This window comes from Rhinopithecus roxellana, chromosome 19 (genome assembly GCF_007565055.1).
Source record: "Rhinopithecus roxellana isolate Shanxi Qingling chromosome 19, ASM756505v1, whole genome shotgun sequence".
NCBI classification, from domain to species: domain Eukaryota; kingdom Metazoa; phylum Chordata; class Mammalia; order Primates; family Cercopithecidae; genus Rhinopithecus; species Rhinopithecus roxellana.
In genome coordinates, this window is record NC_044567.1 from 67467954 (window position 1) to 67480985 (window position 13032).

Consider the following 13032-nt stretch of genomic DNA (forward strand, 5'->3'; position numbering starts at 1 on the left):
CGTGAGCTACCATACCCAGCCGAAAACTCCACTTTTTTTTTTGAGACGGAGTCTCACCCTGTAGCCTAGGCTGGAGTGCAGTGGCATGATCTCGGCCCACTGCAACCTCCACCTCCTGGGTTCAAGTGATTCTCCTGCTTCAGCCTCCCAAGTAGCTGGGATTACAGCACCACCACGCTTGGCAAATTTTTGTATTTTTAGTAGAGACAGGGTTTCGCCATGTTGGCCTGGCTGGTCTTGAACACCTGACCTCAGGTGATCTGCTCGCCTCAGCCTCCCAAAGTGCTGGGATTACAGACGTGAGCCACCACGTCTGGCCAGAAATCTACATTTAAAAAATTTTTTCATTTTCGAGACCGAGTCTCGCTCTTGTTGCCCAGACTGCAGTAGAGTGGCACGATTTCGACTCCCTGCAACCTCCACCTCCCAAGTTCATGCGATTCGCCTGCCTCAGCCTCCTGAGTAGCTGGGACTACAGGCGCTCACCACGGCTGGCTAATTTTTGTGTTTTCAGTAGAGACGGGGTTTTGCCATGTTGTGATTACAGGTGTGAGCCACCGCCTCTGGCCCATATACATATATATATTTTTTCAGATGGAGTCTCACTCTGTCATCCAGGCTGGAGTGCAGTGGTGCAATCTCGGCTCACTGTAAGCTCTGCCTCTTGGGTTCACGCCAATTCTCCTGCCTCAGCCTCCCCAGTAGCTGAGAATACAGGCACCTGCCACCATACCTGGCTGATTTTTTGTATTTTTAGTAGAGATGGGGTTTCACCATGTTAGCCAGGATGGTCTTGATCTCCTGACCTTGTGATCTGCCCACCTCAGCCTCCCAAAGTGCTGGGATTACAGGCCTGAGCCACTGTGCCCAGCCTGAAATCTACATTTTTAAACAAACACAGACAGTTTTGAGAACCACACTTTGGGAACACCACCCAAGCCCTGGTAAATTCTCCTGGAGGGTGAAAACCCCAGGAGGCCTCCTGGGGGATAACAGATGTTCTTTTCCCTAGGTGACAAGTTAACAATGCTGATGACTATATGTCACTCTAAAGCATACTTAACCAGTGAGGACTAAAAAACATAAGCCTACTATATAAAATCAATGCAGCTGGGCGCGGTGGCTCGTGCCTCTAATCCCAGCACTTTGGGAGTCCGAGGCAGGCAGATCACGAGTTCAAGAGATTGAGACTATACCGGCCAACATAGTGAAATCCGTCTCTACTGAAAATACAAAAATTAGCTGGGTGTGGTGGCATGCACCTGTAGTCTCAGCTACTCAGGAGGCTGAGGCAGGAGAATCGCTTGAGCCCAGGAGATGGATGCTGCAGTGAGCCGAGATCATGCCACTGCACTCCAGCCTGGTGACCAGAGCAAGACTCCCTCTCAAAAAACAAACAAACAAACAAACAAACAAACAAGCAAACAAAATGCATAACTGCCCCCATGCAATCCCTCCACACATATACACATTTATTGTGGCTTGCCCAAGACAAAGAATGCACTGCCCACCAGTCCCTGTGTGCTTCTTAGCCTGCATGCTTGTTAGCCTGAGTGTTCTGTACGTCCAATCTTCAGAGTGAATTCTAATAGTAATTCTATCCCAAATTTTCCTGCTAAGTGGTGACTGAGAAGGCATACTCCTAATGTGATTTACTCAGACTTGTGTTCCGTCAGGGTGGCTCTTCCTGGGGTCAAATAATTTGAGAAGCCCTGTTCTAAAGTAGGTTCATATAGCAGATTTAAAGTAATATTTACACAGATTATGCAGCAACATGAAAAAAATGCTTGGGTGGAAAACACAAGCTACTCTAGTTATAATGCTGTAAAAACATGCATATTAAAAAACAGGAAGAGATACTAGTAATTATGTAAGGATGGTGAAGTCATAGGTTGTCTTCCTCTTTTTGTTTCCCAAATCTCATACAATGCAGTTATATTGCAATTGTTAACAACAACAACAACAAAAAAGCCAGGCGCGGTGGCTCACGCCTGTTATCCCAGCACTTGGGGAAGCTGAGGTGGGCAGATCACCTCATGGTGGTGCATGCCTATAATCCCAGCTGCTCGGGAGGCTGAGGCAGGAGAATCGCTTGAACCCGGGAGGCAGAAGTTGTAGTGAGCCAAGACCGCACCATTGCACTCCAGCCTGGGCAACATCTCAAAAAAAAAAATCTCAAAAAAAAAAAAAGAAAAGAAAAAAAAAACCCTTAAGAGGCCAGGCAGTGGTTGGGTGTGGTGGTTTATGCCTGTAATCCCAGTACTTTGGGAGGCTGGGGCTGCAGAACCACTTGAGGCCAGGAGTTTGAGACCAGCCTGGTCAACATAGTGAGATTCCGTCTCTACAAAAAAATTATAAAAATAATTAACTGGTCATCATGGCACATGGCTATAGTCTGAGCTACTTGGGAGGCTGAGGTGGGAGATCTCTTGAGCCCAGAAGTCTGAGTCTACAAAAACAAAATAAGTAAAAAAAAAACAAACAGTAAGGCTAAGCAGGACCGTGTCTTTCTCAAGCATTTTCTTGTGTGGCCTGGTGATGGGTGATATTTTCTTCCACCAAGCCACAGTCTAGGCAGTAGAACCACAGCCTCAAAACAGTATTTCCCCAGTGCCTGAAACAGCCTGTCCAGAACATACCACAGTGTCCAAAGCTTGAGGCCGCCACTTGCTCTTGGGCTTAGATCTGACCTCTACCACAGTTGCCATGGGATCCTAGAAAGCCAGGAAAGAAAAGACCATGTTAACCTGTTAGTGCATCATCTCCATCCTTCCTGTGGATAGCCCATGCCAGTCCCAGATCACACTGACCACCACCAGCTAAGCCTGCAGTGACAGCCTAGGAGAGTGCCCACTTAATGTTGCTTGTAGCTGACAGCAAGATAGACACCATCACTACTTTCCCACTCAAACCAAGATTACAAAGGGCAATTTCACAAGCCTTAAGGTGCTTCCTCCAGAGACTATGAAATCCAATAGCCTATGCATTGCCTGAGTACAGTTTTCTATGTACACATGCACAGTGCTCCTTCTGTTGTTGTTGTTTTGTTTAAAATACAGAGATGGAGTCTTGCTATGTTACCCAGTCTGGCCCAGAAGTCCTGGGCTCAAGCAATACTCCCATAAGCCACCATGCTTAGCCCAGTGCTCCTTTAAAAAAAAGAAAAATTCAGGATGATACAGAGTCAGAAACAGGAGAATTTGCCGGGAGCGGTGGCTCACGCCTGCAATCCCACCACTTTGGGAGGCCGAGGCAGGCAGATCACGAGGTCAAGAGAGCTAGATCATCCTGGCCAACACAGTGAAAACCCATCTCTACAAAAAATACAAAAATTAGCTAGGTGTGGTGGCGCATGCCTGTAGTCCCAGCTACTGGGGAGGCTGAGGCAGGAGAATCACCTGAACCCAGGGGGTAGAGGTTGCAGTGAGCCGAGATCGTGCCATTGCACTCCAGCCTGGCGATAGAGCCAGACTCGGTCTCAGGGAAAAGAAAAAAAGAAATAGGAGAAATTATACAATACAAGCTGGAGACCTTTAATCTTAAAACCAACTTCATAGTTTGCATCGCCCACCACGTAGTCCCATACCACATCCGAGTGAAGGAGAAACAGGGCGGGTCTTTTTATTACTTACTTTTATATTTTATTATTTAAGTTGATCTTTTTTTTTTTTTTTTGAGGCAGTATCTCATTCTGTCACCCAGGCTGAAGTGCAGCGGCATAATCATGGCTCACTGCAGCCTCAACCTGCTGAGCTCAAGCGATTCTCCCACCTCAGCCTCCCAAGTAGATGGAACTATAAGCAGGTGCCACCATGCCCAGCTAATTTTTTTCTTTTTTGTAAAGATGGGGTTTCACTATAAAACCCGGGCTGGTGGTCTTTTTATTTAACAAATAATTGTGCATTGTTACAGAGACTCCCAGTGGTCCAGGGTCAAAGGTGGAGTGAGAGAGAGATGGAGACGGCAGCATGGTCTGCAGAAGGGGCAGGGACACACTGGGATTCAGTAGTGCTCTGCCATGTACAGCTCTCACGTGTCTGTGGGTAAGTCTCTTCACTTTCTTTAGCTTCTTCATCTGGAAAATGGGGATGCTATCACTGCCTTCACAGGAATTATTAGGATTAAACAAAACAACACGTAACAAAGTGTGCCTGGTCCATAGTGGGTGCTGCACAGTTATCACATCCCTTGCCTAATTAGTAACAAATCTGCCAGTGGGCTGCAGCCAGAAGCACACCATGAATCAAGCCTAGAGAGCTTGGAATTTTACTTAAGCATGACTCTGTGCAGCCCTTGGGTTAAACCAGGCTGTTATGTGCTAATAGGAAGTGACATCAGAAAGTAAACCATCAGCCCAAGGGCCAGGAAATGTTAGGGTGGGTCCTAACTCTGCCACCGACTGGCCCATGGCCCAGGCCAGTCTTGTTCCCTTCTATGGCACATGCATGTCCCACCCACCCTTCAGCCCTCTCCCTAATCTCTCCAGCCTCTGCTCAAGTGTCACCCCTCCCCTCCCTGACCCTCCAGCCTTTCTCTATCCCTTTACCTTGCCTTATTTTCTTCCTAGCTTTTATCAGTATATAAAATTAAGCCACTAATTTGTGACTTTCACTTCTCTAGATTTCCTCACGCGACCAATAAAGAGGGGGCTGAGCCAAATGCTGTCCATTCTCTCCTAGCTCTATAAGTCAATGACCTGGACTGGTCTAGCTAATCCTTGATAATTTCTGGTGACAGTATATGCCACAAGAGGGGATTTCAACTATACATTTCCCAAAATTTCTGATTTCATCTAAAAAGAATGCGGATACTTCCCTTTTCCTTTTAGTGCTGTTTTCAGGGGGTTCTAGTCTTACTGGTCCCCAAAGTGATCCCGAGATGCAAACTTAAAGCTAAAGTCCAATGGGAGAATGAGACAGATCACCTCTGCCAACAGTGGGAGTGGTTTGGGAGGTGTGCAGAATGTTTCCTAGATCATTAAGGGTTCGAAGGACTTCTTACCTCCATACACAACTGATAGAGAACTAGGCAAGCCGTGTGGTTAAAGAGTCGATGCCTTTTCCAGTTGAATTCTACGATACCATCTTTGTGGTCATGAGTTACTATATTAAGGAGAGACAAATAGAAAGGCTGTGTCTCAGAGAAGCCACATGATATGACAGATAGAAAAGGGTTTATCTGTGTCTCAGAGAAGCCACATGACATGACAGATAGAAAAAGGTGGTGAAAGTCAAAGGAGTATCAAATAAGGAAGAATTTCCGGATAACAAAGGGAACTTTAAGAGGATTGTAATGGGCCAGGGAGGATGACAGCAAGACTAAAATAAATTACATCTTTATTAGTGCTATTAATGCTCACAGTCCCCTTCCTTAACCTTGGGCCCATAGGTCCCAGGCTATAACCCCCACTCCAGGCCCTACCTTTAATTCTGTGGAAGATTTCTGGTACAAAAGCCTGAATGGCTTTGAACCGCTCTACCACAAAGCCCAATGTGGGGAACTGGCAGCTGCCGTAACTGATGAGCTGCTCTGCCAGCACCTCAGGAAAAATCTTCTGAAGCCGCAGGGTCTGGAACCTAGTAAAGGCAGCTCCTGGAGAGTGAAGGAGAGTGAAGGAAGGTGAAAACGGTGGCTAATAAGAGTCCAGAGCTGGCAGTGTATATCTACACAGAGCCCATTTTTGGTCCCATAACACAACATTAATGTGGCCACGGGAGGCGTCTGCCTAGCTCCTCACCAATCCTCAGGTCCAGCTCCTGCCTCACATCCACAGCATCGCTCACCCTCTGATCAGGCTCAGTCAGGTTTTCACAAGCTGTCCTGACGGCATGGGGTGTGATCTCAGAGAATCGGGCTCGCAACACCTGCAGATTGGGCTTTACTGCAGAACACAAGGCGTTACCAAGGTCAAAGTCAAACCACACTGCCCTCCATCATAAAGGACTCACTTTTCTTAAAGCCCCTTAAAACAAAGGCAAACCAGTTCAAGAAGCTGTGAGGTGACCAATTTACCTATTAAGTTAAATCAGTGGTGTACAGTGTCTAAAGAGGAAACACCACCATAACCTTTAAACTGAGTGTACTCTCAAAAATAGTGATGGAGTTAATTTTAGCTAGTAACTGTGGGGAAAAGAAAGAGAGACAGATTGTTACTGTGTCTATGTAGAAAAAGGAAGACATAAAGAAACTCCATTTTGATCTGTACTAAGAAAAACTGTTCTGCTTTGAGATGCTGTTAATCTGTGACTCTTGTCCCAACCCTGTGCTCACAAAAACATGTGCTGTATTGGCTCAAGGTTTAAGGGATTTAGGGCTGTGCAGGATGTGCTTTGTCAAAAATGTGTTTGTAGGCAGTACACTTTGTTTTTTTTTTTTGAGACGGAGTCTCGCTCTGTCACCCAGGCTGGAGTGCAGTGGCCGGATCTCAGCTCACTGCAAGCTCCACCTCCCGGGTTTACGCCATTCTCCTGCCTCAGCCTCCCGAGTAGCTGGGACTACAGGCGCCCACCACCTCGCCTGGCTAGTTTTTTTGTATTTTTTTTTTAGTAGAGACGGGGTTTCACCGTGTTAGCCAGGATGGTCTCGATCTCCTGACCTCGTGATCCGCCTGTCTCGGCCTCCCAAAGTGCTGGGGTTACAGGCTTGAGCCACGGTGCCCGGCCAGGCAGTACACTTTGTGAAAGTCATCACCATTCTCCATTCTCTATTAACCAGAGACACAACGCACTGCAGAAGGCTGCAGGGACTCCTGCCCAAGAAAGCCTGGGTATCGTCCAGGTTTCCCCCCACTGAGACAGCCTGAGATATGGCCTCGTGGGAAGAGAAAGACCTTACAGCCCCCTAGCCTGACACTCGTAAAGGGTCAGTGCTGAGGAGGATTAGTGAAAGAGTAAGGTCTCTATGTGGTTGAGGTAAGAGGAAGGCATCTGTCTCCTGCACGTCTCTGGGAATGGAATGACTTGGTGTAAAACCGACCATATATTATATTCTGAGATAGGAGAAAACCGCCGTATGGCTGGAGGCGAGACATCATGGTGGCAATACTGCTCTGTTACTCTTTACTGCACTGAGATGTTTATGTAAAGTTAAACATAAATCTAGCTTATGTATACATCCAGGCACAGCACCCTTCCTTAAACTTATTTATGACACAGAGTCTTTTGTTCACGTTTTCCTGCTGACCCTCTCCCCACCATCACCCCACAATCATACCGCATTCCCCTCGCCGAGATAGTAAAGATAGTGATCAATACTGAGGGAACTCAGAGACCAGCACCAGTGTAGGTCCTCACTTGCTGAGCACCAGTCCCCTGGGCCCACTTTTCTTCCTATATACTTTGTCTCTGTGTGTGTTATTTCTTTTCTTAGTCTCTCATCTCCACCTCGCGAGAAATACCCACAGGTGTGGAGGGGCAGGCCCCCTTCAGTAACTAAAATACTAAAATGCTCTTGGTGAGCATTGTTTTTTTTTTTGGAGACAGTCTCACTCTGTCACCCAGGCTGGAGTGCAGTGGCGCAATCTCGGCTCACTGCAACCTCTGCCTCCTGGGTTCAAGCAATTCTCCTGCCTCGGCCTCCTGAGTAGCTGGGACTACAGGCACATGCCACCACACCTGGCTAATTTTTGTAATTTTACTAGAGACAGGGTTTCACCATGTTGACTAGGCTGGTCTCGAACACCTGACCTCAGGAGATCCACCTGCCTCAGTCTTCCAAAGTGCTGGGATTACAGGCATGAGCCACCACGCCTGGCTGCCTTTTGTGACTTTCATCTTACTTGCTCTCTCAGGCCTTTTAGGAAAAGAAAAATACTACAATTAAAGGGTTCTGTGGGGGAATTTCATGCCTCTTCAGGGAAGAATATAGGACATATACACACTGTCCTTGAAAGTTAATGCACTTAAATTTCCAGGAGTCATTACAGCTTTGAACACAAAACCACTAAAGGAAAATAGCAACCCCACCCTCTGAGCTAGAGAATGGCCGGCCCGTTCATCACTTCCTCTAAGTTACCCAAAACCATTAACACGGCTAGAGCCTTTAAATCCACTGCAACAATTATTTATTAATAGTCGAGCACTATATAATAGGAGAGATTAAAAAAGAAAACAGAACATTTTATAATTATTCTTTGTACTTTACTTGTGGTATATTCACTCTTTTACACATATTCAATATGTAATTTTATTTTTCTATTTTTGCTTCCATTAATCAAATACTAAAATAATTCAATATATAACAACAACAACAACAAAAAGAATATAAAGTCCCTGTTCTCAAGGAGCTGGGTATCTGCTTGTATGCTTGTACCTAACAAGGAATGGGTCCTGGTCTAAATGGTTTACACCACTCATTAACTCATCTAATCTCTGTGGCAGTCCCAGGAAACATGTTGGATTGGCTTGATGTTACAGACAAGGAAGTCGAGGTTCCCAATGGCTCAGTGATTTGCTCCAGGACACATGGCCGGTGGGACTCACAGACCGAAAGGGAAAGTATCTACGGAGGAATTCATCCATGGCTCACTTGCACATACAAACGAGAACACTCTATTTATGGAATCCCAAAGTAGAGAAAGTCAGCAGCAGCAGCACTTACCAGCCTTACACACGTGGATAATCTCAAACCCAATGTTTTCGCCTTCTCTATCACAGTCAGTCCAGATCACCAGAGCCTGGCACTGGTGAGTCTCTCGTTCCAGAGTTTTCTGAAGTTCACAGTGGAATAAGAGTGGTGAGAACAGAATTGCGGAACAGTGACTTGACACCTCTATGCTAAGGGGATCTGACTGAAAGTTAATAATGTTCTTGGAGTGTGACAACTTGGCGAAGGAAAGAGAACAGAGAAAACCGCTCTCATTGGTGCTAATGATCATACAACTCCTTAGAACCACAAATGAGTTTCTAGAATAGAGGGTTTAATATAACTTCCCCAATATGACGAAACCTAAAATTCAGCTCTAACACACACACACACACACACACACACACACACACACACACACACTTCGAGAGGTTCTGATTATGACCTAGTTAAAAAAAAACGAACCCCGGCTGGGCACGGTGGCTCATGCCTGTAATCCCAGCACTTTGGGAGGCTGAGGTGGGTGGATCATGAGGTCAGGAGACTGAGAGCATCCTGGTTAACACGGTGAAACCCCGTCTCTACTAAACATACAAAAAATTAGCTGGGCATGGTGGCAGGCGCCTGTAGTCCCAGCTACTCAGGAGGCTGAGGCAGGAGAATGGCCTGAACCTGGGAGGCGGAGCTTGCAGTGAGCTGAGATTACGCCACTGCAGTCCAGCCTGGGCGACACAGCAAGACTCCGTCTCAAAACAAAACAAAACAAAACGAATCCCAATTGAATTTTCATCCAAAGGTTTATTAGTTATCAATAAATTAACTGGCCGGGCTCAGTGGCTCACGCCTGTAATCCCAGCACTTTAGGAGGCTGAGGCGGGTGGATCACCTGAGGTCAGGAGTTCAAGACCATTCTGGCCAACATCGTGAAACCCCATCTCTACTAAAAATACAAAAATTAGCTGGGTATGGTGGCAGGCGCCTGTAATCTCAGCCTCTCCAGAGGCTGGGGCAAAAGAATCACTTGACTCTGGAGGCGGAGGTTGCAGTGAGCTGAGACTGCACCATCACACTCCAGCCTGGGGGACAAGAGTGAGACTTCACCTCAAAATAAATAAATAAATAAATAAATAAATAAAAATTAAAAATAAATTAACTATGCATGCCCTGACTGCTTGGCAACTGGCAATTTACTGTCAAAACAGGCATTCATACTTTGCAGCCTCTTCCATTTAACAAGGGTGAGATGGGGGCTAGCACTAATAATTTATAATACTTAGGATTATTTTTTGAGATAGGGTCCCGCTTTCTCACCAGGCTGGAGTGTGGTGGTGTGATTATAGCTCATTGCAGCCTCAACCTCCTGCCTCCTGGGCTCAAGTAATCCTCCTTCCTTAGCCTTACTATTAGCTGGGTCTATAGGCTTACATCACCATGCCTGGTTAATTTTTTTTTTTCCTTGGAGAGATAGGGTCTCACTATTTTACCCAGGCTGGTCTCAAATTCCTGGGGTTCATGTGATCCTGCCTTGGCCCCACAAATTGCTGGGATTACAGGCATAAACTACCATGTCCAGCTCTTATTCCTAGGATTTAAACAACTACTATTCATAAAAAAATGTTTACTTCAGTTTCTTGGCCACTTAGCCACATTCATACAATGGGTGGGAACCAGCTTTTTAAATCATGGTAGTGAGTTTGGTGGAAAACCTTATCTCCAAATGCCAATGCATTAAAAATAAAGAAATCACTCTGTTTGACTCTTTGGTTGTTCAGTGCCATATGTCTTCCAAAAGACCCTACCTTGATGTCTACAAAATTCTCTGGGCAGTACTTTTCAATTTCTGCTTCAAAGAGGACAAGAGGGTTGCAGCTCTGCCTAGAAAAGACATGAAAACAGAGTCCCAACTTAGTACATGACAGAGAGCCCTCCAATCTAATGACAGCAAACTGTTCTAATGGGTTCATGGTGTATCCCCAAAAGAAAAGGTCCCGGTGAACTGAAAGCAAGGCTATGACTCTCTGTATGACACACTGTCCACTTCTCCACGAGTGTGAACAGGACGGATAAGATGGCATTCTGGAGCCCTTTTACAGGTAAATGCAATCCAATGGCTGCATGAAAAAGGTCTGGCAATTTTGAGGGAACACCAAAAGTGAATGTTTAAAGATTTAATAAAAATTCACAATGGATCAGATAATCCTAGGTCATCTTAGTATTATAAATTACTGCTAGGCGCGGTGGCTCACACCTATAATCCCAGCATGCTGGGAGGCCGAGGCAGGTAGATCACAAGGTCAGGAGATCGAGACCAGCCTAGCTAACAGGGTGAAACCCTGTCTCTAACAAAAATACAAAAAATTAGCTGGCGTGGTGGCGGGCGCCTGTAGTCCCAGCTACTCGGGAGGCTGAGGTAGGAGAATTGCTTGAACCCGGGAGGCGGAGGTTGCAATGAGTCGAGACTGCACCACTGCATTCCAGCCTGGGTGACAGAACAAGACTCCATCTCAAAAAATAACTAAAATAAATAAATAAATAAATTACTGAGACACAGTGGCTCACGCCTGTAATCCTAGCACTTTGGGAGGCAAAAGAAGGCAAACCCCGCCTTGTTTGAGATCAGCCTGGGCAACATGGTGAAACTCCATCTCCACTAAAATAGAACAAATTAGCAGGGTGTGGTGGCGTACGGCTGTAATGCCAGTTACTTGGGAAACTGAGGCATGAGACTTGTTTGAACCCAGGATGGGGAGGTTGCAGTGAGATGAGATTGCGCCACTGCACTCCAGCCTCGGCAACAGGGTGAGACCCTGACTCAAAAAAAACAGGAAAAAAAAAAAAAAAAAAAGGAAAAAAAGGCCGGGCATGGTGGTTTACATCTGTAATCCCAGCACTTCGGGAGGCTGAGGTGGGCAGACCACCTGAGGTCAGGAGTTCGAGACCAGCCTAGTCAACATGGTGAAACTCTGTCTCTACTAAAAATACAAAAATTAGCCAGGTGTGGTGGTACGTGCCTGTAGTCCCAGCTACTCAGGAGGGTGAGGCAGGAGAATCACTCGAACCTGGGAGGCAGAGGTTGCTATGAGCCAAGATCATGCCACTGTGCCCCAGCTTGGAAGACAGAGTCTCACTCTGAGACTTTGTCTCAAAAAAAAAAAAAAAAAAAAATTACCCAATAAGATCAACATGCCTCAAAAGTTCTCTGAAATTTCACAACTTACTATAATCTGAAAGTTCTTCCCTTGAGAATTGTACTGACCATTTTCGAAACTGCATCCGGAAATCATGAGCCAGTAAATGTCCAGAAACGGAAGTCATTACCATGGTAACATTCTGAATGATGACAAAATTCAAAATTCAGTTAGTTTTTTTGCAGTTATTATTTTGCCAAGTCATTCAAATGAGAGGGAGGAGCTTCTATTAAAGACATTTTAAAAAACCTGATTGGGAAGAAATAAACATAAATATAAGCTCTTCAAAGCCAAAAGCCATAGGAATACAATCACCATTCCAATTCTAGTACCATGATGCCTCTTGCATCAGTTCAATTTTCCTCAAACTATTATATATTAGCTTTTTTTTTCTTTTTTGTAATGAAGAGCTGAGATGGGACCATATTTTATTAAAGAGACTTCCTCATAAATTATAAAGTCATCACCTGTAACCAGGAACCTTTAGGTTGTTAACAGCTGTTATTCTTAAGACAGTGACATATTCTACAGATGACTAGGCTAACTACTTTCTCTTGCTTATGATGGAAATATTTTAGCACCTACCTGGCCATACAGGTGATAATCAAATTCATAGATCTTGTTGAATTTTGAAAGTCCTTCTCTCTATAAAACAAAAACAAGTAAAAAATAGAAATTATGTTTAAAACAATACATTCCTCTGTATAATTCTTCCTGATCTTGAATTTGGCAATGATTCCTTGGTTATGACACCAAAAATATAACAAACATTGCTCCAAAGATAAGAAATGGCCAACAAGCATATGAAAAGATGCTCAATGTTATTAATCATTAGGAAAACACAAATCAAAACCATGATGAGATACCACTCCACACCCATTAGGATGACAATTAAATATAATTAAAAAACAAACAAGTAAAATAAGAAGTGTTCTTGAGGATGGGGAGAAATTGGACATCGTCAGTGGAAATGTAAAATGCTTCGGCCACTCTGGAAAATTTTGGTGTTTCCTCAAAAAGTTAGACATAGAGTTACCACATGTCACAGCAATTCCACTCCTAGAAATTTACCCAAAAGAATTAAAAACACATTCAAATACACTTTGGGAGGCTGAGGCAGGTGGATCACTTGAGGTCAGGAGTTCGAGACCAGCCTGGCCAACATGGTGAAACCCTGTCTCTACTAAAAATACGACGATTGGCCGGGTATGGTGGTGCATGCCTGTAATCCCAGTTACTTGGGAGGCTGAGGCAAAACAAT

General features: G+C 45.0%; 1 protein-coding gene across 2 annotated transcripts in view; it reads right to left on the bottom strand.

Annotated features, from left to right (window-relative positions):
• The window catches only part of TOP3A (DNA topoisomerase III alpha), a 42096-nt gene that overhangs the window by 24221 nt on the left and 4843 nt on the right, over window positions 1-13032 (bottom strand). For both annotated transcript variants that reach the window (XM_010367750.2, XM_010367743.2), the window contains exons 2-9: window positions 12357-12416; window positions 11840-11913; window positions 10383-10458; window positions 8599-8707; window positions 5738-5881; window positions 5422-5592; window positions 5002-5102; window positions 2640-2714 (exon numbers count right to left, since the gene is read on the bottom strand). In XM_010367750.2, the coding sequence (XP_010366052.1) occupies window positions 2640-2714; window positions 5002-5102; window positions 5422-5592; window positions 5738-5881; window positions 8599-8707; window positions 10383-10458; window positions 11840-11904 (741 nt within the window). In that variant the 5' untranslated portion in view covers window positions 11905-11913; window positions 12357-12416. The remainder of the gene's footprint in view (window positions 1-2639; window positions 2715-5001; window positions 5103-5421; window positions 5593-5737; window positions 5882-8598; window positions 8708-10382; window positions 10459-11839; window positions 11914-12356; window positions 12417-13032) is intronic.